This window comes from Elgaria multicarinata, chromosome 20, assembly GCF_023053635.1.
Source record: "Elgaria multicarinata webbii isolate HBS135686 ecotype San Diego chromosome 20, rElgMul1.1.pri, whole genome shotgun sequence".
NCBI classification, from domain to species: Eukaryota; Metazoa; Chordata; class Lepidosauria; order Squamata; family Anguidae; genus Elgaria; species Elgaria multicarinata.
In genome coordinates, this window is record NC_086190.1 from 12,220,583 (window position 1) to 12,246,910 (window position 26,328).

Consider the following 26,328-nt stretch of genomic DNA (forward strand, 5'->3'; position numbering starts at 1 on the left):
GGGGCTTGCTGGCCGAGGAAGCGCGCGTGGTAAATTCGCACGTCCCTCGCGCTCCGCGCCACGCGGGATTGCGATCGCTGTTTTGGAGATGCTGCTGCCGTCGTGTCCCCTCCCCTCCCCTCCCCTCTTCGAGCCCTCCACCGTCCATCCCCTTTTTCTGATGCTCCAAATGCCTCCCCTTTCCTTCCTAGTTCAGCTCCGCCTACCTCCGCATCTTTCTGCCATAAACCTGCCTCTCCCTCCCTCTCTCCCTCCCTCTCCAAATCGCAAAACTGTTTCCCCCGCTTCCTCTTGCCTCTCTCTCTCTCACCCCCACCCACACCCCCCAGCTATCATTTCAAGTTGCCCATACTGGACTGGGAGGCGTGGTGGCGGTGGAACCGGATTTTGTATCTCTTTTGCAGCGGATCGCGTGGTCAGTTTCCTGGTCAATTTCCTCGTCAATTTCACGCTTCCCTTGGGAACGCTGTTGGCCTGCCTCTGTTGCTAACGGTTGCAAATTTAGGGGAAAAGCGGGCGGGTGGTGGTGGTGGATCAACCCCCAAAGCGCCCCGCACCCACCCAATCGCTTTGTAAATATTAAATATATTTCTTTTCCCGGTTTGAGGGTGGAAAGGAAGGGCATGGGAACTCTTCCGAGAGCCAAGAAACTTTTGGGGTGTGTGTGTGTGTGTGTGGCTTTAAATTCTCTTTTTCTTCCTCTGCAGCGCAAGGAAAAGGAAGTTAAGGAAAAAAAGTTTCTCCTGCTTCATTCGCGCGCACACCTGGACTTAAGGAGAGGAAAGCACAGGAGGCAGAGAAGCCTAGAACTTCTAGAAGAAAAAGCCTTCGGATTTGGTTTAAAGTTGTTCAAGGGAGAGCATTTCTGGGCTGGAGAAAGCAAGAGAGAAAAGCCTTTCCTTTTGAATTGACACAGACTATGAGGACTGTAAAGCTAGCCTGGTTCTTTGAAGAGGAAAGATCTCCTATCTGGAGGAGTTTAAAGGGGATTTTCACAGATTGGTAGGGGGAAAAGGTATCGTGTGCGAAATCCGGACCAGATGGTACAGTGGTGAAGAAATAACAGGAGAGAAAAAAGTTGATTTTTTTTAATTAATTTTTTTTGGCAAGGCATGGGAACTGGGATGTGCACCAGGCGGCAAAAAGGCCTTTTGCAAACAGGGTTTTGTCTCGTGGCGTTGGCCTGCCTGGGTTCGGGAGGGTTTCTGTACAACCACCTCCAGCAGAAGGTAAAGGCGTCCGAGGCATTGGCTTCCAAGTACAAGCATCAACAAGAAACACTTTCGGCCCAACTGCAAGGTGAGCGGCTCATCCTTGGTTTGTCTGGTTAGTTGTCGGGTGTCCACATGGCGTTATCTGCCCAGATAGGGTGACTCTATGGAAAGGAGGACAGGGGCTCTTGTGCCTTTAACAGCTGCGTAGAAAAGGACATTTCAGCAGGTGTCATTTGTGTATGTGCAGCCCCCGGTGAAATCCTCTCTCCATCACAACAGTTAAAGCTGCAGAAGCCCTCCCTTCTTTCGTGTCTGGTCAAGAGGGCAGGGCTCCTGCAGCTTTGACTGTTGGGATGAAGAGGGAATCTCACCAGGTGCTGCATGCATACAAATGACACCTGCTGAAATGTCCTTTTTCTATGCAACTGTGAAAAGACACAGGAGCCCCTGTCCTCCTTTCCATAGGGTCACCCTATGCCCAGATATTTCCCAGTAAGTCCTGAACTGGGTCAAAAGCGACTTAGCCAAATGACTCTCAGCTGTCATTCCCCAACCTGGTGCCTTCCAGATGTTTCGGATGACAGCTCAGCTCTCAGCACCCCTGACCAATAGCCATGCTGGTGGGGACAGACGGGAGTTTTATTTGTTTACAGTATTTATATCCTGACTTTTTCCTCCCAAGAGACCCAAGGCAGTGGGTGTAGTCCTCCTCCTCTCCATTTTATCCTCACAACAACCACCCTGCGAGGTAGGCTGGGCTGAGAGTCTGTGACTGGCCCAGAGTTACCTATTATTGTTATTATTATTATTATTATTATTATTATTATTATTATTTATTTATATAGCACCATCAATGTACATGGTGCTGTACAGAGTAAAACAGTAAATAGCAAGACCCTGCCGCATAGTCTTACATTCTAATAAAATCATAATAAAACAATAAGAAGGTGAAGAGAATGCACCAAACAGGCAGTATAAAAGTGGGGACTAGAACCCGGATTTCATGACACCCAGTCTGACACTTTAGCTATTATACCACACTGGCTCTCACGCTGTAGTCGAAAACATCTGGAGGGCACCAGGTTGGAGAAGGATGGGATCGACAATGCCTGCCTATATCCACATATAATCTAACCTGGGCGAAGGCCTACATCCGTATGACGTCAACACACCTTTCTTTAGGAAATAGAAACCAAATGCACAGTTACAAGATGGGGGATACTTGGCTCAGCAATACTACAATCGAGAAGGATCTTGGAACTGTTGTAGATTGCAAGCTGAATATGAGCCAACAGTGCGATATGGCTGCAAGAAAGGCCAATGCTATTTTGGGTTGCATTAATAGAAGTATAGCTTCCAAATCACGTGAGGTACTGGTTCCTCTCTATTCGGCCCTGGTTAGGCCTCATCTAGAGTATTGCGTCCATTTCTGGGCTCCACAATTCAAGAAGGACGCAGACAAGCTGGAGCATGTTCAGAGGAGGGCAACCAGGATGATCAGGGGTTTGGAAACAAAGCCCTATGAAGAGAGACTGAAAGAACTTGGCAGGTTTAGCCTGGAGAAGAGGAGATTGAGGGGAGACATGATAGCACTCTTCAAATACTTAAAAGGTTGTCACACAGAGGAGGGTCAGGATCTCTTCTCGATCCTCCGAGAGTGCAGGACACGGAATAACGGGCTCAAGTTAAGGGAAGCCAGATTCCAGCTGGACATCAGGAAAAACTTCCTGACTGTTAGAGCAGTACGACAATAGAATCAGTTACCTAGGGAAGTTGTGGGCTCTCCCACACTAGAGGCATTCAAGAGACAGCTGGACAACCATCTGTCAGGGATGCTTTAGGGTGGATTCCTGCATTGAGCAGGGGGTTGGACTCGATGGCCTTGTAGGCCCCTTCCAGCTCTGCTATTCTATGATTCTGATCTCTGTCTCTGGTTTGGAAAGGCAGCTCAGACCTCATTCTTGGTGCTAGTATACATGTGTGAGTTGTCATAGCTAGGGGTGGTGATGGAATCTGCCATTGGAGGCCAAAGAGTTTGTAATTTGATGAATTCCTGCTGCGGATTCTGCAAAGCACCAGCTTTTTCCACGTCATGCAGATTTATGGACCAGTTTTTGCACTAATTCGCCTTGACTAACATACATCAGCCCATCACGTGCGTATCGACATTCCTGTGCATGAGTGTTAAAGCTCACGTGCGCAAAAATGAAATTCTGGTTAAAACAGAACCCAACTCCATTAATAAAGACAAACCCCAACTCCATTAAGACACTGGACAGTGTGCAAAACTCAGATGGAATGGATTTAACGAGATCCATACATCCCTATCATGGCACATGTAGGCATGAGAATATTAAGGAGGACCCTTCCAGACCAGGCTCACGGACTACCAAGTCCAGCGTCCTGTTTTGCACAGCCAATGAAATGCTTCCAAGAAGCCTACAAGAAGCAGGTCATGTATTTATTTAAAACTTTTCTTTATTTAATTCCATCTGGGATCCAGAGTTACGCGGCCTCTGGACTGGATGGAAGTTGATCCTTGGTGTTGCCACGACTAAGCACCATGGATTTATCGGGGTTCTTTTATCAGTGCAGAAGAAACGGCGTGTTGGATCAGACCAACAGATTCATCAGTCCAGGGATGGGGAAAGTGTGGACCCATAATCCCCTGCCACTTGCAATGTTTATTTTATTTATTTATTTATTACATCTTTATAACGCCCAATAGCCAAAGCTCCTTGGGCGGTTCACAAAAACGAAAACCATTCAAAGTATAAAACCAACAGTATAAAAACATGATATAAAATACACATTAAAAACATACCATACATGCTTCAAACATCTTTAAAACACCCTTAAAACATTCTAAAATTTCACTGGATAGGCCTGCCGGAATAGATCAGTCTTTATTGCTTTTTTAAAAATTCTAAAAGACTGTCAGTAGGCCATTCCACAGTCTGGGAGCAGCAGAAGAGAAGGTCCTCTGGGTAACACTTGTTAATCTGGTTTTTGCTAGCTGAAGTAGATTCTTCCCAGAGGACCTGAGTGTGCAGGGCGGATTGTATGGGAGAAGGCGATCTTGCAAGTAGCCTGGACCCAAACTATGTAGGGATTTAATGCTGGCTAGGGGCTGATGGCAGTTGTAGTTAAACAACACCTGAAGAATCATAGAATGGTGGAGTTGTAAGGGGTCTCTAAGGCCATCGAGTCCAACCCCCTGCTCAATGCAGGAATCCACCTTAAAGCATCCCTCCCAGAGGGTTGTCCAGCTGTACCTTGAAGGCCTCTAGTGTGGGAGAGCCCACAACCTCCCTGGGTCATTGAATAGTAGAGTTGGAAGGGGCCTCTAAGGCCATAGAGTCCAACCCCCTGCTCAATGCAGGAATCCACCTCAAAGCATCCCTCACAGAGGACTGTCCAGCTGTACCTTTAAGGCCTCTAGTGTGGGAGAGCCCACAACCTCCCTGGGTCATTGCAGGACGACCATCGTCATCCTGCTCTAACAGTCAGGAAGTTTTTCCTGATCTCCAGCTGGAATCTGGCTTCCTGTCACTTGAGCCCATTTGTCTATGTCCACAACTATTCCCCAGCCTCAATCTAGTCCAGCAGTAGCCAGCCAGAGAATATCGCACTGGTGGCCATCACTATACCTTGTGTTAGCGAATTCCATAGTTAAACTCTGCTCCATTTGAAGATGTCCTTTCTTTGATCTGTCCTGAATCTCCCACCAATCGGCTTCTTGGGATGACCCCTTAGGGTTCTAATATGATGAGAGATAGGTTTTTCTTGCTCATTGATTGGCAGCAACTCGGGTGTTTTCACTTGTCCTACCTGGAGAGGTCAGGAATTGAGCCAGGTACTTTCTGCACGCACAACAGGTGCTCTAGCACTGTCCTCCCCCCCACAAAATCCTCCCCCTAACCTTGCCCTAAGCCATATGTTTTAAAGCTGAAGTTACTAAAGGCCCCAATAAGGATGGAGGTGGGATTTGAATTCGCTCCCTTGGGGTCACAAGGTGAATTCAACGCCTATCACTAAACAGCCTCACAAAATGTGCGTGTAAACCAGCGTTCCAAAGGCTTCACGTATAAATAAGTCCTATATGATCTCGGTAATCCTTACAACAGCCCTAGAAGGTAGGCCTCTGTCATCTCCATAGTGCCCGGCTGAGAGCGGCGTGGGTTTGCCTGGCTAGAATTGCATAATGTCCCCAGAAATTGGAGAACCTGTCTTTTCTTTTGCCTTTAATGGGGTGTGTGTGCTTTTGAATTTAGCAAGCAAAATTGATCAGCTTTTCCACCTTGGCTGCAGATTTATTTAAAAAAATTATAAGCTGCCTTCGAAGGACAGCAAGCTGACCACAAAGATGCAATACCGTATAATGGAGTATAGTGAGAAAACACGGGGGGTGGGGTTGTTTTTTTAAAAAAATGCACGAGAGGAGAGCTCACGTAAAGCCTTGGCAATGCAAATCCTTGCTTTTTCAGCTGATATCGACTCCAGGGCCCACCCCTGGGAGCAAAAGGGAAATGGCTTTTGCTGGACCAGCTAGAGAGATTAGCGGAGAGTTTATACACACCAGAAGCAGCGAATGGGTTTGGTTTTCATTATCTGCACCCCACCGTCCTACAAAACATGCAGTCTCCCTTCCAAAGCTTGGACGTCAGGAGAACTGAGTCAGGGCCGTGGCCAAAAATTATGAATGGAAGGAAGTCAACGGGTTTTATTGTTTCCAGCAGGAGAGCCGTGATAGCCTGTTGTTGCAACACATCTAACAAAGAGACTTTCGGCACCTTAAGAGATAACACATTTATTATGACCTAAGCTTTGGTGAACTTCAGCCCACTTCATCAGATGCAGGAAGTGTTATCCAGAGTTACAAGTATATGTATGCACACAATTGAGAGAATGGAACAGTAAACAGCAACGTCAGAGGGAGCCGAAATGCAGAAAGTACAGACAGTAACAGCGAACCGCAGCCATTCTGAAATGCAGGAAGTGTAGACAGTGACAGCGAACCGCAGCCATTCTGAAATGCAGGAAGTACAGACAGTGACAGCGAACCGCAGCCATTCTGAAATGCAGAAAGTACAGACAGTGACAGCGAACTGCAGCCATTCTGAAATGCAGAAAGTACAGACAGTGACAGCGAACCGCAGCCATTCTGAAATGCAGGAAGTACAGCCAGTGACAGCGAACCGCAGCCATTCTGAAATGCAGGAAGTACAGACAGTGACAGCGAACCGCAGCCATTCTAAAATGCAGGAAGTACAGACAGTGACAGTGAACCGCAGCTATTCTGAAATGCAGGAAGTACAGACAGTGACAGCGAACCGCAGCCATTCTAAAATGCAGGAAGTACAGACAGTGACAGCGAACCGCAGCCATTCTGAAATGCAGGAAGTACAGACAGTGACAGCGAACCGCAGCCATTCTGAAATGCAGGAAGTACAGACAGTGACAGCGAAACGCAGACATTCTAAAATGCAGGAAGTACAGACAGTGACAGTGAACCGCAGCTATTCTGAAATGCAGGAAGTACAGACAGTGACAGCGAACCGCAGCCATTCTAAAATGCAGGAAGTACAGACAGTGACAGCGAACCGCAGCCATTCTGAAATGCAGGAAGTACAGACAGTGACAGCGAACTGCAGCCATTCTAAAATGCAGAAAGTACAGACAGTGACAGCGAACCGCAGCCATTCTGAAATGCATTAAGTACAGACAGTGACAGCGAACCGCAGCCATTCTGAAATGCAGGAAGTACAGACAGTGACAGCGAATCGCAGCCATTCACAGTTGTTGGGTGAGGGACAAGGATCTGACCCCCGGGCACCTTTTTTCTGCCCCTTCTCACGTTTTAATCCAGGCATGCTCCAAAGTCTGGTGATGGTTCTGCCAGTGTACAAACGGAAAACAAAATTGTGAGCTGTAAGGATCATATCCCACATTTTAATGCTGAGTTGCTTTCCTGACGGTCCTGCATTGGTTGAACCGGACCCAGCATTAGGGCAAATTACAGGGCAGTCCAAAAGGCAAGGCAATAAAGCAAGCAGATGGTATTGCACAAAAGTTCCAGTCCAGGATGGGATCACGCAAAGGCAGGCATGATCCAGATAGAAGCAAACATCAAAGCAGATTTAATCAGTCAGTTACCATACACAACCCAGGATAAGAAGTCCAAGGGTCAGTAGCAAGGAAGGGCAACCACAACGCAAGATCTGGATATCAGCTCTTGTGCCTTCTTCCTTGCTTTCCAGACCTTGCGTTGTGATTTGCGTTGTCAGAAGCCTGCACTGTAGACCTTGCCAGTGCTGGAACAACATTGTTCATCAGCTCTTGTGCTTAACAATGTTGTTCCAGCACTGGCTAGGTCTACAGTGAAGGCTTTTGACCCCAAAACCTGGTGAGCCCCACTCGGAGCTCAGCCGCAGCAATCAAGAGTTCCCCTGTTCAGAGCCCTACTCCTGAGGAGTCACTTACTCTTGAGGAGTCCTTCTAGGCATGCAAGCACACCTTGTCACTGGAATCCTACTGGTCTATCTCTTGAGGTGATGACACTCCTGCGGGCCAGGGGGTTGTTCATCCTTCAGAGGCAGAATTCTCTTCTCCTGATGGGGATGGACATGCCACCATCACTTCCGCAGGCCCAGGCTCCTCCCGGTCTGGTGACAGTACCTGATCTGGGGTGCCCCAGTTCCTCCTCTGAGGATGCCTCCAGTGGGGCCATGTCACTGACATTTGTAACGTTGCTTAGGAACCTCAGAAGCTGCATTATCAAATCATCTAGCCCAATATTGAACGTACTGATCAGTAGCTGCCCTCCAGGATTTTTGACATGTTTTTATTTTTTGGACTGTGTGGGAGGGGAGCCCTTTCTGGAGATGCCGGGGATTGAACCTGAAACCTGTTGCGGGCAAAGCAGGTGCGTCACCACTGAGCTAAAGCCCTTCTCCAAACATACATGCTTGTAAGTAATTCTATGAGCAAGGTACACATGCTCCATAACTGTGAAACCCTTACTGGTCAGTCTCCATAGCAAAATACCCGCCCAGCCCCTGGCCTGCTGAGAAGAACAAAATTGGCTGTCCTTATTCTAGATGAGAAAGATGCAGACAAGATAAATTATGGAACTCACTACCACAAGATGTGGTGGCGGCCACCATTTGGATGGCTTTAAAAGGGGGTTGGATAAATTCCTGGAGGCGAAAGCGATCCATGGCTACTAGCCCTGATGGTGGTGTGCTATCTCCAGTATTCGAGGAAGTAAGCCTGTGTGCACCAGTTGCTGGGGAACATGGGTGGGAGGGTGCTGTTGCACCATGTCCTGCTTGTTCATCCCTGGCCAATGGTTGGCTGGCCACTGTGTGAACAGAGTGCTGGACTAGATGGACCCTTGGTCTGATCCAGTATGGCACTTCTAATGTTCTTAAGCAGGCGGGGGTTCAGAGGATGGCAGCGAGAATGATCAGGGGGTACTGGTTCCTCTCTATTCGGCCCTGTTTAGCCCTCATTTAGAGTATTGCGTCCATTTCTGGGCTCCACAATTCAAGAAGGACGCAGAGAAGCTGGAGCGTGTTCAGAGGAGGGCGACCAGGATGATCAGGGATCCGGAAACAAAGCCCTATGAGGAGAGACTGGAAGAACTGGGCATGTTTAGCCTGGAGAGCTTCGGCTATTGGGCGGTATAAAAAATGTAATAAATAAAATAAATAAATAAAATGGAAGAGAAGATTGAGGGGAGACATGATAGCCCTCTTCAAATACTTGAAAGGTTGTCACACAGAGGAGGGCCAGGATCTCTTCTCGATCCTCCCAGAGTGCAGGACACGGAATAACGGGCTCAAGTTAAAGGAAGCCAGATTCCGGCTGGACATCAGGAAAAACGTTCTGACTGTTAGAGCAGTACGACAATGGAACCAGTTGCCTAGGGAGGTTGTGGGCTCTCCCACACTAGAGACCTTCAAGAGGCAGCTGGACAATGCTTTGAGGGATGCTTTGAGGTGAATTCCTGCATTGAGCAGGGGGTTGGACTCAATGGCCTTGTAGGCCCCTTCCAACTCTACTATTCTATGATTCTAGGACTCAACAGAGATTTTTCAGGCCTCTGTGGCCGCATTGGAGCAAAGTGACTTAAATCATAAAACATTCTGATTTAACTCGTTACAGCTCACAGGTTAACAACAGGTCTACACTGCAAGACAAAGTTGGGTTAGACTAATTTGGTCTACCCCAGCTGAGCTCTTCTTTAGCTTCCAGAATTCCTTGTGGGGAAGCCACGGTGCTGTCGGAATTGTAATCTACTGTATTTCTCCAATTCTAAGACGCCATCGATTGTAAGACGCACACTAATTTCAGTACCACCAACAGAAGAAAAAAAAGCTTTGATTCTAAGAAATAATAAGCGCACCCGCGATTCTAAGACGCACCCCGTTTTTAGAGATGTTTATATGGGGGGGGGGAAATGTGTCTTAGAATCGAAGAAATACGGTACATGGTATGTTCTGCTTGGGTTTCTGGAAAAGGAGTTAAAAAACGTTACATGGCTTTCAATTTGAGCTCTTGATCAGTCCAAGAATTCCTAGAAAATGCACCTTTTGGAGTGGAAACCTGGCTCAGCGGTGAACTGCAGGCTTTGCTTATTGGTGGTCCCTAATTCAGTTTCTGGCATCTCCTTTAAAAGTATCTCCAGTACTTTTCATGGGAATTAACATCTTTGATGTCAGTCGTATTAAATAGCACTGGGATAGATGGATCCTTGTATGCTCAAAACGCTGCCTTTTAGCAGGCTCTGATAGTGGAAACGTGATGGCAAGTAAAAGGCACTCTGTACATTCTCAGAGGCTCTTTGTTGCTTCCCATGGCAAAGTCTTTGGTTTCAAAATGGGCAAGGCTGCGAGTACATTATGCTAAAAAAATAAATACACGCCGAAGTTCAGTTCGGCATTGAGACCATGTGAATTCTGCAATCTGCAACAATTATGCATGTTAAGTGAATTCTGCCCCCTGCCCAAATTATGCAAGTTAAGCCAACCGACGAGTTGTTTTTTATTCCAAAAATCAAGCGAGCTACATGTTTTTTCAAACTTAATATGAATAAAAGAGATGGAAAAATATATACATGAATAAAAGAGATGGAAAAATACAGATTTATTATTATTATTTTATTTTAAAAACAACAACTTGGAAATAAAACAAGTAAACCAAAACTTTAATAGTAACCCTTGTTACTACCTTTGCAAGTTCAAATTGGCATGATTTTTCTTTTGTCTTGTAGCATTTCAACTTGCTGTCTTGCATAATTCCCCTCTTCTCATTTTCCTAGTCATTAGGAGGGGCCAGACATTATCTTGATGGAAAGGCAGTGTACAAATCAATTAAATAAATGAATAAATCCCTGTCCCCAATCACTGCAGTCTTCCACTATCCCTTCTCCACCCACTGAGATTTTAGCAGGTATTGCTCACACATGTTTAAGGGTGACCCTATGGAAAGGAGGACAGGGCTCTTTAACAGTTGTATAGAAAAGGGAATTGCAAGCAAGTGTCATTTGTAGGCATGCAGCACCAGGTGAAATTCCCTCTTGATCACAAAAGTTAAAGCTGCAGGAGCCCTGCCCTCTTTTGTATCTGGTCATGCTAGGCAGGGCTTCTGCAGCTTTGACTGTTGTGATGAAGAGGGAATCTCACCATGTGCTGCATGCATACAAATGACACCTGCTGAAATTCCCTGTTAAAGGTATAGGAGCCCTGTCCTCCTTTCCATAGGGTCACCCTACACATGTTCAACTCTACACTCACAACCATATGGACAAGAAACGTGCCTCTTTTTTTCCTTTTTCAAAAGCTGAGCTTCTCAGAAGCCTCAATTATGGCTGGCAGGCTTCTGTGGAATTGTGGCAGACACACCTTGCTTGCCGTGGATATAGCAGGACAGAGAGACCAAAGGAAGCCGATGATGGAGGGCTGTGAAAGATACAGTCCTGCCCGCAGCATGGCCTTTGGAAGAGATGCTGCAGGTGCATTTTCTAAATGGCTTTCCCAAGCATGAGGACTAGAAAGTTTTTGCTTTTTAGAAAATGAAAACAAATCAGAGGTGTGGGGAGGGGGTCTCTAGTTCCTACGGAAACCTCCGTTTGAACGCCATTGCTGGCAAAGGGGGTTGTGCGGTCCCTGTGTTGCAAAAGGCGTAGTCTACATTGCAGAGAGCGTGGCAATAGCTTTTGAAGCCATTGTCTTCAAGTCTCCTCTGGGCGTGAATTGAATGTAGGGCTAGATTACTCTCTGCAATCTTCTCCCCTCTCCTTGTTCCCAAACAGCAGGTTTGCTGACTCTTGAGTGAGCTACATCATGTTCCTATTTTAGTCTGGCGTGCGTCAGGGGTATATAGCCTGTCTCCATCGGTGACTATTCGGGGCGGGTGGCTGTTTAAACAACCTGCCTTTGCCCTAGACATAGGGAGATTTCAAGATCCTATACTTCAACTTTCTGCTCCGTACTTTTTTTTTAAAGACCAGTTGCTAGTCACTTTAAGAGTCACAGGAATCAGCAAATGGAAAAAGTTGGCCTTGTGTCCACCTTCAGCGTCGAAAGCGGTTTAGAAGAGAGATTCGGGCGCTGCAGGTACACCTTGCTCTCTTTTGCCTCGAATAAAAAATAGGTTCGGTAGGCTTTTGATCCCCCCCAAACCTGCAAAACCTGTTTGACTAGGAAACACGCTGCATGCCCATGGTGGGCGGAGCCACAACGAAAAGCCCTGCCCTTTTTACGTCTGGTCACTGTAGCTAAAGAGGGCAGGGCTCCTGCAGCTTTAACTGTTGAGGTGAAGAGGGAATTTCACCAGATGCTGCAGGCATACGAATGACACCTGCTGAAATTCCCTTTTCTATGCAACTGTTTAAGATACAGGAGCCCTGTCCTCCTTTCCATAAGATCACCTTAACTTTGTGGACAGCCTCCATCCCTCAGCCTAATTTGGGGGTCATGTAGGGGGAGCCCAGGAGGGAATTTCACCAGATGCTGCATGCATACAAAGGACGCCTGCTGAAACTCCCTTTTCTATACAACTGTTAAAGGTACAGGAGCCCGGTCCTCCTTTCCGTAGGGTCACCCTACACGAAGCAAACTCACACTGGATTAAATGTGAGGAGGGACGGCACCTGTTTCCCCGCATCCTAAAACCATCTCAGACGGAAGGTTTGTAAGGAGGACTGCTCCTTTGCAACAATCAAAGGGTTTTTTTTATATTTGCTAGCTTTAGTGCAGGACCCAGCCGTTAGCTCAGGAATTCGGGCCGAGTGCCAATTCCGGTAATTATGGCAGGAGGGACCGCCCCGCTCTCCCAGCTGGCTACAGTTTCCTAGAATAGAACAGCAGGGCAGGAGAAGACCCTTCAAGGTCCGCTAATCCAAGCGGCCGAGCCTGCGCTGGGCGCTTAACAGAAAACTCCGGCAGGCAAGCTTGAAAATGAATGAGGCAAGGCTTGGTCAAATCTCAAAATTCTTTCCCTCTCACTCTGTCTCACACACATCTGTAAAAGCGCCCTCTAATACTGAACTCAGGTGGTCGACGGCTGGTTGGCCACTGTGGGAACAGAGTGCTGGACTAGATGGACCCTTGGTCTGATTCAGCCGGACTCTTCTGTTTCCAGACCTCTGATCATCCTGGTTGCCCTCCTCTGAACACGCTCCAGCTTGTCTGCGTCCTTCTTGAATTGTGGAGCCCAGAACTGGACGCAATACTCTAGATGAGGCCTAACCAGGGCCGAATAAAGAGGAACCAGTACCTCACGCGATTTGGAAGCTATACTTCTATTAATGCAGCCCAAAATAGCATTGGCCTTTCTTGCAGCCATATCGCACTGTTGGCTCATATTCAGCTTGTGATCTACAACAATTCCAAGATCCTTCTCATTTGTAGTATTGCTGAGCCAAGAGTCTTTAACCACCACTCAGCGAACCACGGGAACCCACCCTTTGGGGTCCCTCCACAATCACAACAGTTAAAACTGCAGGTGCCCTGCCCTCTTTTAAATCTGGTCACTCCTGCACTGTTGTGATGAAGAGGGAATTTCACCAGGTTCTCCATATATACAAATGACACCTGCTGAAATTCCCTTTTCAATGCAACTGTTAAAGATACAGGAGCCCTGTCCTCCTTTTCATAGGGTCACCCTAATTTTGCAGCCAGTCCCAACTCTTATGTACAGAAGCCCACTGGACTGTCTAATCTTTCAGTGTTCAGAAGAGGGCAACCAGGATGATCAGAGGTCTAGAAACAAAGCCCTATGAAGAGAGACTGAAAGAACTGGGCAGGTTTAGCCTGGAGAAGAGAAGATTGAGGGGAGACATGATAGCGGTCTTCAAATATTTAAAAGGTTGTCACACAGAGGAGGGCCAGGATCTCTTCTCGATCCTCCCAGAGTGCAGGACACGGAATAACGGGCTCAAGTTAAAGGAAGCCAGATTCCGGCTGGACATCAGGAAAAACTTCCTGTATGTTAGAGCAGTGTGACGGTGGAATCAGCTACCTAGGGAGGTCGTGGGCTCTCCCACACTAGAGGCCTTCAAGAGGCAGCTGGACAACCATCTGTCAGGGATGCTTTAGGGTGGATTCCTGCATTGAGCAGGGGGTTGGACTCGATGGCCTTGTAGGCCCCTTCCAACTCTGCTATTCTATGATTCTATGATTCTACTTCAATCCTGACAACGGGACAATAGCCTCCAACGCACCCGAGGACAGCAGGCTAGTGTTAGGACCACTCTGTCCTCTGATACCTTGCTGCTACTGCCTGCCCCCTCGACATCTGCCACCTGAAGCAGTTGTCTCACTTTGCCTAACGGTAGGACCAGCCCTGATTTGAACATGCCATCACGGAGGCTACAGTTACAAGATCCTTGCATGAATTACGGGCTGGACTAGATGACCTCAAAGGTCCTCCTCCAACTGTATGTGATTATGAGAAGGATGGCCACAGTCATTTGTCAACCCCCCCCTCCCAAAAAACATTGTAGTGGTAGACCAAGGAGAGAGCAGCACGGAGTCTTTTTTTTTCCCTGAGCACACAGACCTGTTCTTTCTTGGCTAGCGGGTTGTTTTCTCTCTCCTCCTCGAAGGACGATTTCATCCAAAATGGCAAGCAGACGGTGGGAGAAGAAACGTTTTAAAATGCTGTGTGGAAAGCCTGCGGGGAATGGCTGTTTTTCCTGCTCTGCTCCGTTGTCTGCTGGCACATCAGCGTAGCTGGGAACATTAGGAAAGAGAAGAAGCCCAACTTTGCCTGTTATTGTTCCAGGGGGAGTTTTGAAAGAGGCATTTTAGTAGCTGCTTGGATTGGCTGGATGGGACTCTAGCCAGCTAAGTAATCTTGTCGCTTTGCTCTTCCCTGCCTGTTTGAACGGGATGCAAACCACTGTTCTGTGTCTCGCACAATCTTTTTGGGGTTTTTTTGCATTAAATTCATTGATGTCAAGCAGTTAGACCGACAGAGGAAGAGAATCTCCCAACAGAAGGGAAACTGAATAATATCATCATCAGTACTAGGTGGAAACTACAACAAAATGTTGCAGCGTGAAGTTGCCATAGCCCTGGACCTCAGACATTCCAGTATGCAGAGAAGAGGTACAGGATAACTCCTTGGAGGAGGACAGTCAGTGCTTTATTCGCAGCCCTCTCTGCCAGAGGACACTGTGATGTAACAGCCCGAAATCACAGACACAGCCTTGCCCTTGTTCTTAGACTCAGAGAATAAGTCCCCAGGAGAACCTCCATCTCCCCAGCCTGTGAAATTAGGTGAGGGCCCTTTAACAGTGCAGTCAGCCCTTCCGGGGGAGGGGCAGAGCTGGTCAGACTGCAGGTGTTGTCAGCCTACATAAAGCTTCAGGTGGCTTTTAGCTCCCTGCTGAGACAACATCTTCCTATTGTTATAGTAGAAGAGAATTGCAGCCAGCATGGCCCACTTGGAACTATCCAAGGTCCTGTTTTCTTCTTGCCTTGTTTTGACTGCCATCAAATGCCAGCTTCCCTGGTAAGTCTTAAGGGAACACATAATGGGACAGGAGTGTTCCTACTCATGGCTGGCTAGCTAGAACTTTGCCCTCTTCTAAGATACTCCATTTCATTCCTCCATCCCCCTAGCTTCCTGTTTCCCTCCCACCAACAGTAAGTTAGGACTCCATGGCCATTAGAAATGCTCACTCCTTAATAAGCCATTGTGTGTGTGTGTGTGTGTGCACGAGTGCACCTCCTCTATTATTTTATACTTTTATATTTGGGGAATTTAAATGGTGGCTCTAGGACACTTCCTTTTCATTGTGCTATTGCCTGCTGCCTCCAGTTAAACCTAGGGTTCTCTGACATGGGAAGGCCTTCTAATATGAAGATGTTGTCTCAGCGGGGAGCTAAAATCCATCTGAAGTCTTATGTGGCCTTTAATATGGAAAAAAAGTGGGAGCTGGCCCTGGGATCAGCTAGCACCTCCAACACACAGTTAGGGCAAAGTGGGCAGGATATTTTCAGCACATCCCTGTGCCCTTCCAAGCTCTAATCTGAAGCATTTGGGAGGCTCTACCCAAAATGGAGAAACCCGCAACTGATTTCATCTTAGTCACCTGAGGCAAAAGACAAAATGGCACTTCCCATTCCACATGCAGAAGCCAACCTGGCAGCTGAACCTTAGTTCAACACTGGAGATAGGCTAGGAGCCTCCTGCCATTTTGGCCTCATTTGAAATGTGGGATTTTGAAGCACAAAGCCACACTTTTGAACCCACAATTCTCTGCTCCAAAAGACGCTCCACACAAGGCAAAGCCCACCATTTTTATTTTCTAGGAATGCCTCTGGGGGAGCACATGGACTCCTAGAGGTATTCTTGGAAACAAAGATGGTGTAGAAGTGTAGGGAGCTACATTGCTTTGCAGCGTGCTGTGTTCCCTGTTACTTTTTGGGTAAAATGAAAAACAGATCTCTATCTAAATAAATAAATCAGGAGCCTAGACAAAGTCAAGGGAAATTGGGCATCCTCTATCATCCCACCTGACAACAGCAAACTAGCTTTGGGAGTCAGGACCAGGGCTGGTACCAGACTATTTTGCACCCTAGGCAAGGTGAGCTCTGGGCGTGGTTGGGGAGGGGGGCTGCATCACGGTGGTGTGTGTGAGGGGCAGGGCCGGTCCAAGACTATTTTGTGCCCTAGGCAGTTGAGCTGCTTTCACCCACCCCCACCTCAGCTTACCTAGGCACAGGGTGCCATCTCACCTGCCCAGCTGAAGCGAAGCCAGGATGCTGGGGTGGGGTGGGCGGCTTCGGAACGGCGCGCCCAGACAGAAGCCGCTCTGGGAGAGCAACTTCCGGGCACGCTGTTCCAAAGCTGCCTGCCTGCCCCCCCCCCCCAGCATTCTGGCTTTGCTTCAGCTGGGTGCCCACCTAACCAAAGCGAAGCCAGGATGCTGGAGTGGGGGGCCGGCGTGGCTTCGCTTCGGCTGGGTGGGCGCCCAATCGAAGCAAAGCCAGGACGCTGGGGCAGGATTCGATCATATATTGCTAGGATTCGATCATTTCTGTCTGTCTCTTCTGCCAAGACGCTTGTTCATGCACTGGTTATTTCTCGGCTGGACTACTGCAACCTTCTTCTCACTGGCCTTCCTTCTTCTCACATCAGTCCGTTGGTCTTGGTCCACTACTCTGCCGCTAAGATCATCTTCTTGGCTCGCCGCTCTGATCTTGTTACTCCACTTCTGAAATCTCTTCATTGGCTTCCAATTCACTTCAGAATCCAATATAAACTTCTCCTGTTGACCTTCAAAGCTTTTCACTGTCTAGCTCCTTCCTATCTCTCCTCTCTCATCTCACACTATTGCCCCGCTCGTGCTCTTCGCTCCTCTGATGCCATGTTTCTCACCTGCCCAAGGGTCTCTACTTCCCTTGCTCGGCTTCGTCCATTTTCTTCTGCTGCCCCTTACGCCTGGAACGCTCTTCCAGAACATCTGAGATCTACAAGCTCAATCGCAGCTTTTAAAGCTCAGCTAAAAACTTTTCTTTTTCCTAAAGCTTTTAAAACCTGATGTTGTTTGGACTCTATACTGTTAGTTTTACCCTACCCAGTGCCTGCTTACCCTACCCAGTGCCTGTTTGCATTCTCTTCCCCTCCTTATTGTTTTACTATGATTTTATTAGATTGTAAGCCTATGCGGCAGGGTCTTGCTATTTACTGTTTTACTCTGTACAGCACCATGTACATTGATGGTGCTATATAAATGAATAAATAATAATAATAATAATAATAATAATAATAATAATCAGAGCCGCTGTGGGAGAGCGGCTTCCAGGTGCGGTGTTCGGCGCCCCCCTTACCTTGGCGCTCTAGGCGGCTGCCTGAGTGGCCTCTATGGTAGCACCGGCCCTGGTGAGGGGATGTCACTTGCGCTGTCCTGAAGCTTATTGGGGGTGCAGCCCCGCCCCTCATTCTGAGGGGCAGCCCGTGGGCGCCACTTCTTCCATGCCTCCCCGAGGGCTGCCCCTCCCACCCAGCTCTGGAACGGCAGCCCGTCCGAGCCTCCTTTGGGGTGCAGCAGCAAGGCCAGGCACACCGCTTCTGTCCCTGACCGTGCGGCTGCTTCCGCGCCTCTCTGCACCCTGTGAGGAGGAGCTGCAAACGAGCCCTGGCTGGCTGGCTAGGAGGGGTGGTGTCTGCCCTGCAGTCCCCGCTCAGTCTCCAGTGGCTGCAACCCCCAACAGGGAAAGAGGCGCACTGGGGCTGTTGATGCTGCTCTGTGGGGGCTGCCTGCCTCTGCGTCCTTCTCGCCCGCCTCTCCGGCCCACAGAGCATTCGGCTGTCCCCCAGCCTGCTCCTCTTCTGTCTCCTCCGCATCGTCTCCGAGGGTTTTGCAACAAGCAACCCCCCCCCCTGCGGAAAGCGGAAATGAGCAGCGCGTCTCCGGGGCCTCTGATTGCAGCTGCAGGAAAAGGCTAGCCACGTGGGGGCACACACCAGCCAAGCCCCCACCCACAGTTTGCGCCCCTCTGACGTTTGCGCCCTAGGCGGCTGCCTAGTTGGCCTTAATGGTAGTGCCAGCCCTGGTCAGGGCAGGCTGGAAGCATAAAGAACTCTGCCCTACATCACCTCGCTGCCTTCTGGCGTTTGCCGCCTGAGGTGGCTGTCTCACCCTGTCTCATGGTAGGGCTGGGCCTAGTGCTGATCTTCTTTCCTTAAAAATGGTGGTTACCACACACAAGTGTCACTTTTAACCTTGTAATATGACCCGAAGGAGAAGAGCAGTAGGTTAAGGGCAGGCAGGCGTGTCATGGGATAGTCTTCTGGCCCTAAGGAGGACTTGCGTGCGTCGGGATGAATTCCCAAAGGCCTCGTTCACATCCTGTCACGTTGAGTCTGGCGAGACTCTGAGGTATGCAGTTCAAAATACAGGAGGCCACGCAATGCCGGTCAGTTCTGGTGAGGCACTTCCAAGGGAGGGTGAGAGTGGGAGAAGAGGGGGGGGGAGGAAAAGGCTCACTCTTTTTTGGAGAAGAAATCAGAGGAGACTCGAAAGATCAGCGGTGATTCCCCATCCTAGGACCCCTGAGGCGACTCGCGTCAGGCGAAATCTGTGGGGCTGTGTGCCTGTGGTGGAATGCAGAAAACCCACAGGATTTGGGGTTGGTTTCAAAAGATAGCTTGCCAACCAGAGAAATCTCAGCATTCTTTAAAAAGAAAAGAAAAACCTGTACAAGTTTCTAGTCCTTAGCGTACCTCTGTTAAACTTTCTGTTCGTGCTTCGTACCCAACTGGACCTGCCCGCTTTCGCCACTGTTTAGATGTCTTCCTTGATCCTGTCCGGCATTTTGGAAAATGTTCTCCTGATATTCTAGATTCTGGGAACGGGTCTCTGAGATTCCTCCTATCCTAGGAGCTGTGCCCAGCGGTCAATCACACCGCCACAGGAACGCTCCTCACCTTGCAGTGGCATAGTCTGAAACGAAGGTCTGTATCTTACCCCGTTGACCTGAGTCCATCAAAGCCTCATCAGAAAGCCCTGTACTCCTGCAGTCCCTTTTAGAGCTTTCTAAAAGCCATTGTTCAACATCCAAACTTTGAAAAGGCGGCCTGGGGTCTTTTTTTCACTTCACAGAGAGAAAAGAAAGGGAGCCAGCTGCTTATTCTTTCTTGATCAAAGCCAAAAGGGAACCCATGGGCGGCATCAAATGCAGTTTTTAGCTAGCTGAAGATGGAATCTTTTGTGCTGTGCCTCATCCCCCCCCTCCCCCATTCCTGCCTCCAAAATGCTCTTCTCCATCTTCGGGATGTCCTGAAACGTTCCCCAAGCCGCTGACGCTGGTGCGGTGAGAGTGGAGGACGCGGGGAACGTATTTGCCTTGAGACATTTATGTACCAAGATTTTATTTAAAAACAAACAACGTCATCTCCGTCAGATGTGCCCCGAATAACTGTCATTCCCCCCCTTTCTAAAGGAAAGGAAAGGAAAGGAAAGGAACCTCTCGTGCAAAGCACTTCAGTCATTGCTGACTCCTAGAGGGACGCCTGCTTTTGCTGACGTTTTCTTGGCAGGCCTTATAGCGGGGTGGTTTGCCGTTGCCTTCCCCGGCTATTATTACCTTTCCCCCAGCTAACTGGGTACTCATTTTACCGACCTCGGGAGGATGGAAGGCTGAGTCGACCCGAGCCGGCTGCCTGAAATCAGCTTCCGCTGGGATCGAACTCAGGCCGTGGGGAGAGTTTCAGCTGCAGAAACTGCTGCTTTACCGCTCTGCACCACACGAGGCTTTCTAAAACAAGCAGATAAAACTGGGTTTTTTCCGCACTTTCGTGAACAGTAAGAAAGTCAGGCCAGTTTTTTAAACAGGTTGGCTTCTTCCGGGAGAACGTGTAGGGTCTTCCTAATAATAATCTCTTTATTAGATACTTACCAGGCTGCTGCTGAAAATCAGGGTCTTCTTTAAAAACAAGTAAAGCCAGCAACAAAACTTTACCGAAGTGTTGTTCAGGGTTCCAGCAAGCCAGCCAGGACCTCTTCCAGAATATTCCATTCCATTCTATCCCACCTTTCTCATTTCCCCTCACTTAATAGGTGGCTGCTTCTTATTATCCTGTTTGGGGGGGTCATCGTCCCCCTTTAATTTCCCCCTTAAAGTTCTTTTTTTTTTGGTACTTTTGCAAACCTTAACAGTTGTATAGAAGAGGGGATTTCAGCAGGTGTCATTTGTATATATGCAGCACCTGGTGAAATTCCCTCTTCATCACAATAGTTAAAGCTGCCCTCTTTCGTATCTGGTCAAGAGGGCAGGGCTCCTGCAGCTTTAACTGTTGTGATGAGGAAATTTCACCAGGTGCTGCATATATACAAATGACAGCTGCTGAAATCCCCTTTTCTATACAACTGTTAAAGATACAGGAGCCCTGTCCTCCTTTCCATATGGTACCCCTAGTTAAAGCTGCGGGAGCCCTGTCCTCCTTTCCATATGGTCACCCTGACTTCTCCTAAGCTGGAAATGGTCACCTGGTGGTGTCCAGGTCTTGCAGGCAACTAAAAAAAGAAATGGCAGAAGGATCTAAAGGAGAGAGCGGCACCAGATTGAGTGTCACAGAGGGCGCCTTAAATGGGCTCAGAATATATGGGGCTGGCAACCAGCCGATCAAGTTCTCACTGCCTCCTTGGAGAAGGTTTTGTCCTTTAGTTATGGGGTGGAGTTTTCTTTCCCTCTCAGACAACACGTTCCTGCTACTGTGGTTGGTTAGGCTGAGTAATTGTAATGCTGAGGTGAATTTTTTGCACACCGTTTTTGAGGAAGGCCGAACGGGAGTTTTGATGAATGGACCCCGTCTTCCCTGAACTTGCTTCCTTTTGCCTTCCTTCTTTATCCGTGCCCATTTTAAGAATTTTCTTCTTCACTGCTAAGTGATCACGTTGTGCAGGTGGCGACGTCATAGAACTGCAGAGCCAATGAAGCTTTGGCTCTGTGATGATGTCACGGCGGGCCAATGACGCCAACCTCAGGCCCTCGGTTTCAAGCGGTGGGAGAGAAGGAGAAGAAGCCGTCCCTGTTGCCAAGGCAACCATTCCTCGACAATAGGAAAGTTCCTCCCCTCTTCCTCACTCCCATGGACAGTTTTGTGTCCCCCACAAAGTGTGTGTGTGGGAAATATGACGGAAAATAGGCATGAAATTCCAGACACGTTTCAGCTCAGCAGTAATTTATGCACCCTGGTGGAGTTGCTCTTGAATGACTAACATTGCTTCCTTTTATGTGCTGTTGTTATTGTCCCCTGGAGCCAGGCCATATCAATGTGTGTGTGTTGCAAGACCAAAACGCAGCTGCTAGAAGGCCTGCTTTGCATTACTGCCGAGTAGGCCTGCCAGGTTTCTGGTGTGAGTCATAGCGCAGGTGAGGTGGGCTAGCATGATGTTATTGTCATGTTTAACCCTACTGCCCCTGTTTTGGGAGAAGATGTTTCACGTAATCAATCAGAATCAGATTCAGAACTAGAAGACGCAGCGCCAGACACCAGCCAGCCTGGACCAGTGGGGGAGGAAGCCCTCACGGGTGATGCCCCAGCTGGGAGTCAGCCCCCTCCAGAGCTTATCTCCTCAAGGCCAAATCCTACACACTCAGTGAGGTTTCTTCCGGAGGTGAGCATCCCAAAAAACTAGCTGATGCTAGGGTCTGGCGGAAGCTGAAACACACGACGTGGAAGGAAGTCGTGAGAAAGTCGGTTAGATTACGCCAGAACCTGCCTCCGCACCAGGGTCTCTGAAGTTACAGGCGTTTGGGAAGGGGCTTCCTATTCTTCTTGAGTGGACAATTGTCTTGCTTAGTTTACATAGTTTTGCCTAAGTAGACGTTTCCAAGAGGTTAGACTCTCTGTTCAGGTAGAAGAGATGTTTATTGCTTAATAAAAGCTTTGTAGATTACTTAGCAAGCCTCATCATTTGCCTCCCATCGAAAGCAGGAGTGTTCTGAGAAACACGACAGTTATGGGGTGGCCAGCTCTTAAAAGAGGAGTCTCTGATACCTTAACAGGGGGTAGAACTCAAGATATTGAAGATGCAGGAGAAAGAACAAATTCAGGGGAAACCCCCTCCACCCATTATTCCTTTGGAAAAATTCAGAATTGGAGGGGGGATTCAGGGGGAGTCTTATGCAATATTTTTTCTTCTACAATAATATTTTATTTTAAGTACAGTTTCACAATAACACTGCTGCAAAACTCTGAGACCCATGATTCCAATATTTGAGGCTAGTTGATGGCTCTAAGATTTAAACTTGCTGCCCTGAGGCCTTGAGAATGGATCCCCCCACCCAAAGTGGAGTCTATGTGCTCATGCCAGAGACCTGGCAACCCTACTGAGCCACTAAATCTTCTGGTCCTGCCAGGTGATATTCTGCCTTTTCAGGAGCTGTCCAGTGAGCCAAAGATCAGGATAGTCAAGATCACGGGAGGGTTATCCAACAAGGAGTCACAGAAAGATGTTGTTTCAGCGCTGCTTAGGCTTCATCTAAGCAGGTTTATTTTTGGTGTTGCTGTTCCACCCCTTCCTTCCTGTCATTGGGGCTCTGATCATGACTAGAGCTCAGGGAAAGTTGTCCTTATGTTGTCACTCTGCCTCCAGGCCTGAGTTTCCATTTGAACATGCCACCTACTCTGTTCTGGGGTCTTGAATGTGAACTTCGATGTCCAAAGCAAGAGGATAAAGCTAGTCAGGATGTAACAGGTCCTTCAAAGTGTACAAGCAGGGTTATCTTCCTACCTGGTGGTCTTAGGGGGAGTTATTTGTCTCTACAAACTCCCCTGGAAACCCATCAGTATTGGTTTCAGTTTTTCCTCTGTGTTTGGGATTCACACCAAAATATATGAATCCCAAACACATGACTCATCGGTTGTCATGTGGTCTTGGACCTGAAATATAGTTTCTTGAGACTCTCTACTTTCCTTAACCAAAGCCCATCCCATGGCTTGCAAAAACCAAAATAAAACAGGGAAAATATGAAACAAAAGCCAGACTCAATTGTGCAAAATTAGAGGAATCAAGCAAACACGTTCTGGTTGCACCACTGCTCTGGTCACAGGATCCAGGTTTCCTTGGCCCAGAATTTGGATTATTTTATTCCTGTTCCAGACCCCAATTGTGTGTTCGTTTGTTTTTTAGCTCATCGTTTTTAAAGTTGTTATAGTGGGTTTAAATGTATGTGTATTTTGCTTGTTTTTGTGGTTTTTAATCTCTGTATATTGTTTTTAAGTTTTATTTTATGTGAACCACCCAGAGAGCTTCAGCTATGGGGTGATATACAAATGCAATAATTTATTTATTTATTAATTTATTAAAAATATTTTGGAATTGGCCCTCCACTTAATGAGCACTTGAGACTATATAAAATAAAAACAATACAAATGATAAAATACATAAAAATAAAAAGACCTCAAACACTTTTAGAATCTGGGATTTATAATAAAAAGAGAGAGCAACGTTAATAATTGAAACTTGATGGAAGAATGTCATTTTCGCCAGCCATCTGAAAGGCACTAAATAGGAGGCTAACCTAACCTAACGCTCCACAAGGGTGAATGTGTGAACACATGTTACCTAGAATTTGATTTTCTCCTTCTCTTTGCATTCTTTTCCCTTCCTCTCAGTCGTTTATGAACACCGATCACGCCTAGAGCGATCCTTGCAGAAGGAGCGAGGGGAGCACAAGAAGACGAAAGAAGGTGAGTTTTCCGGCCTAGATGGTGACCAGGGCCTGAGGTAGATTTGAAGAACTGTTCATGAGGCAAAACAACAACAACCCCATGAGCACCTGGCATCATGTAGAAATACAACAATAACAGTTTGCTGCCCTTCTATGACACCCAAAATCTGCTGCCTGAGGGGACTGCCTCACTCTACCTCATGGTAGGGCCGGCCCAGGGTGGTTCCCATCTATAGCCTTCTTTGGGACACCCCTGGCTGCCCTTCTATGACACCCAAAAGCTGTTGCCTGAGGCGACTGCCTCATGGTAGGGCCGGCCCAGGGTGGTTCCCATCTATACCCTTCTTTGGGACACTCCTGGCTGCCCTTTATGACACCCAAAATCTGCTGCCTGAGGCGACTGCCTCACTCTGCCTCATGGTAGGGCCGGCCCAGGGTGGTTCCCATCTATATCCTTCTTTGGGACACCCCTGGCTTCCCTTCTATGACACCCAAAAGCTGTTGCCTGAGGCGACTGCCTCATGGTAGGGCCGGCCCAGGGTGGTTCCCATCTATACCCTTCTTTGGGACACCCCTGGCTGCCCTTCTATGATACCCAAAATCTGCTGCCTGAGGCGACTGCCTCACTGCCTCATGGTAGGGCCGGCCCAGGGTGGTTCCCATCTATACCCTTCTTTGGGACAGCCCTGGCTGCCCTTCTATGATACCCAAAATCTACTGCCTGAGGCGACTGCCTCACTCTGCCTCATGGTAGGGCCGGCCCGGGGTGGTTCCCATCTATATCCTTCTTTGGGACACTCTTGGCTGCCCTTCTATGACACCCAAAATCTACTGCCTGAGGCGACTGCCTCACTCTGCCTCATGGTAGGGCCGGCCCAGGGTGGTTCCCATTTATACCCTTCTTTGGGACACCCCTGGCTGCCCTTCTATGACACCCAAAATCTGCTGCCTGAGGCGACTGCCTCACTCTGCCTCATGGTAGGGCCGGCCCAGGGTGGTTCCCATCTATATCCTTCTTTGGGACACTCCTGGCTGCCCTTCTATGATACCCAAAATCTACTGCCTGAGGTGACTGCCTCACTCTGCCTCATGGTAGGGCTGGCCCAGGGTGGTTCCCATCTATACCCTTCTTTGGGACACCCCTGGCTGCCCTTCTATGACACCCAAAATCTGCTGCCTCAGGCGACTGCCTCACTCTGCCTCATGGTAGGGCCGGGCCAGGGTGGTTCCCATCTATGTCCTTCTTTGGGACAGCCCTGGCAAGCAGTGCGAGGCAGTTGCCTCAGGCGGTGGATGCTGGGGGTGGGGGGCAGGCGAGCAGGGAACAGTGGTAAGAGGTTGCAGGGCAGAGCTGTATGTACCACATAGCCTGTCCTGCACCCCGTAAGCTAGCCTGCTTCCCTCAGGTACAGTGAAGCATCTTGTACCATGGCCAATGTCAACATAAGGTTCAATTATTAATCCAGTCAGTTTCCATATGTGGAATTGTGAGGCGGAGGAGACTATTATTAATCAGCAAAATGCCTTGGGCCAACCTTGATCCCAACTAGGCCCCTGTCATGGCTTCCATTCCCTCATCATTGGGTTTCCGTACCGGCTTCCCTCATGCTGCAGAGTGCGCGAGTGAGCACTTGAACGCCCATGATCAACCTCCGATGCTCAGCTGCATTGCCCCTTTCGAACGGAAGAAAGAAACAATTTATTACAACGCTGCCTGGCTTGACTCGTGCGTCTTAAGCGCTTGCGAAAGATCAATATGGCTGTTGGCGTGCTTGTCGAGGGCTTTTGAGAGGTCCGCCAGTGATGCCCAATCATCATAAATAAAGATGTTGCCTTCGGCCACGTGGGCTGGCTGGCTAATCTCTGCTTTGCCTCGACGGTCGGAGAAGAAGCTGCGAAGAATTGATTTGTGGTTTTGTTTTTTAGCTTTGCGAATGGGAAATTCTACAGCAGGGGTTCACGGGGGGAGTGGGTGGGGAGTGTCCTCATTTTCAGAGGCAAGGTGTCCTACTTTGGAGAGTTGGCAGAGGACAGTCCCCTCTTTGAAAGTGTCCTTTATCTCAAGAGGTGACCAGGATCTACACTACTGCAGGATCTACACTACTGTTTCAAAATGGTTTGTAACAGTAGTAACAACGGTTGGGGCTCAGGACACACTCTTTATACAGTTTTCAACCCATTTCCAAAATGTCTTATCCTGCTTGGTGTACTGTAGATCTGACCTTAGACTGATTTAAAGATATATTTTTTTAAAAGAAAAAAACCCTCAGAAGGAGGAGCTAGGTCTTGAACATCATTTTCTTTTTTCTAAAGCTTTTAAAACTTGATTTTGATCTGACTTTTATACTGTTAGTTTTACTCTACCCTGTGCCTGTTTGGTGCATTCTCTTCCCCTTCTTATTGTTTTATTATGA

General features: G+C 48.2%; 1 protein-coding gene across 2 annotated transcripts in view; it reads left to right on the top strand.

The window, feature by feature from the left end:
* The first annotated feature begins 289 nt into the window (after positions 1-289).
* LOC134411489 (Golgi integral membrane protein 4-like) overlaps positions 290-26,328 on the top strand; it is a 54,234-nt gene continuing 28,195 nt past the window's right edge. The window contains exons 1-3 of one of the 2 annotated variants that reach the window (XM_063145320.1): positions 290-415; positions 708-1,299; positions 23,859-23,933. In XM_063145320.1, coding sequence (XP_063001390.1) covers positions 1,113-1,299; positions 23,859-23,933 — 262 coding nt within the window. In that variant the 5' untranslated portion in view covers positions 290-415; positions 708-1,112. The remainder of the gene's footprint in view (positions 416-707; positions 1,300-23,858; positions 23,934-26,328) is intronic. The other variant, XM_063145319.1, reaches the window with a different exon arrangement.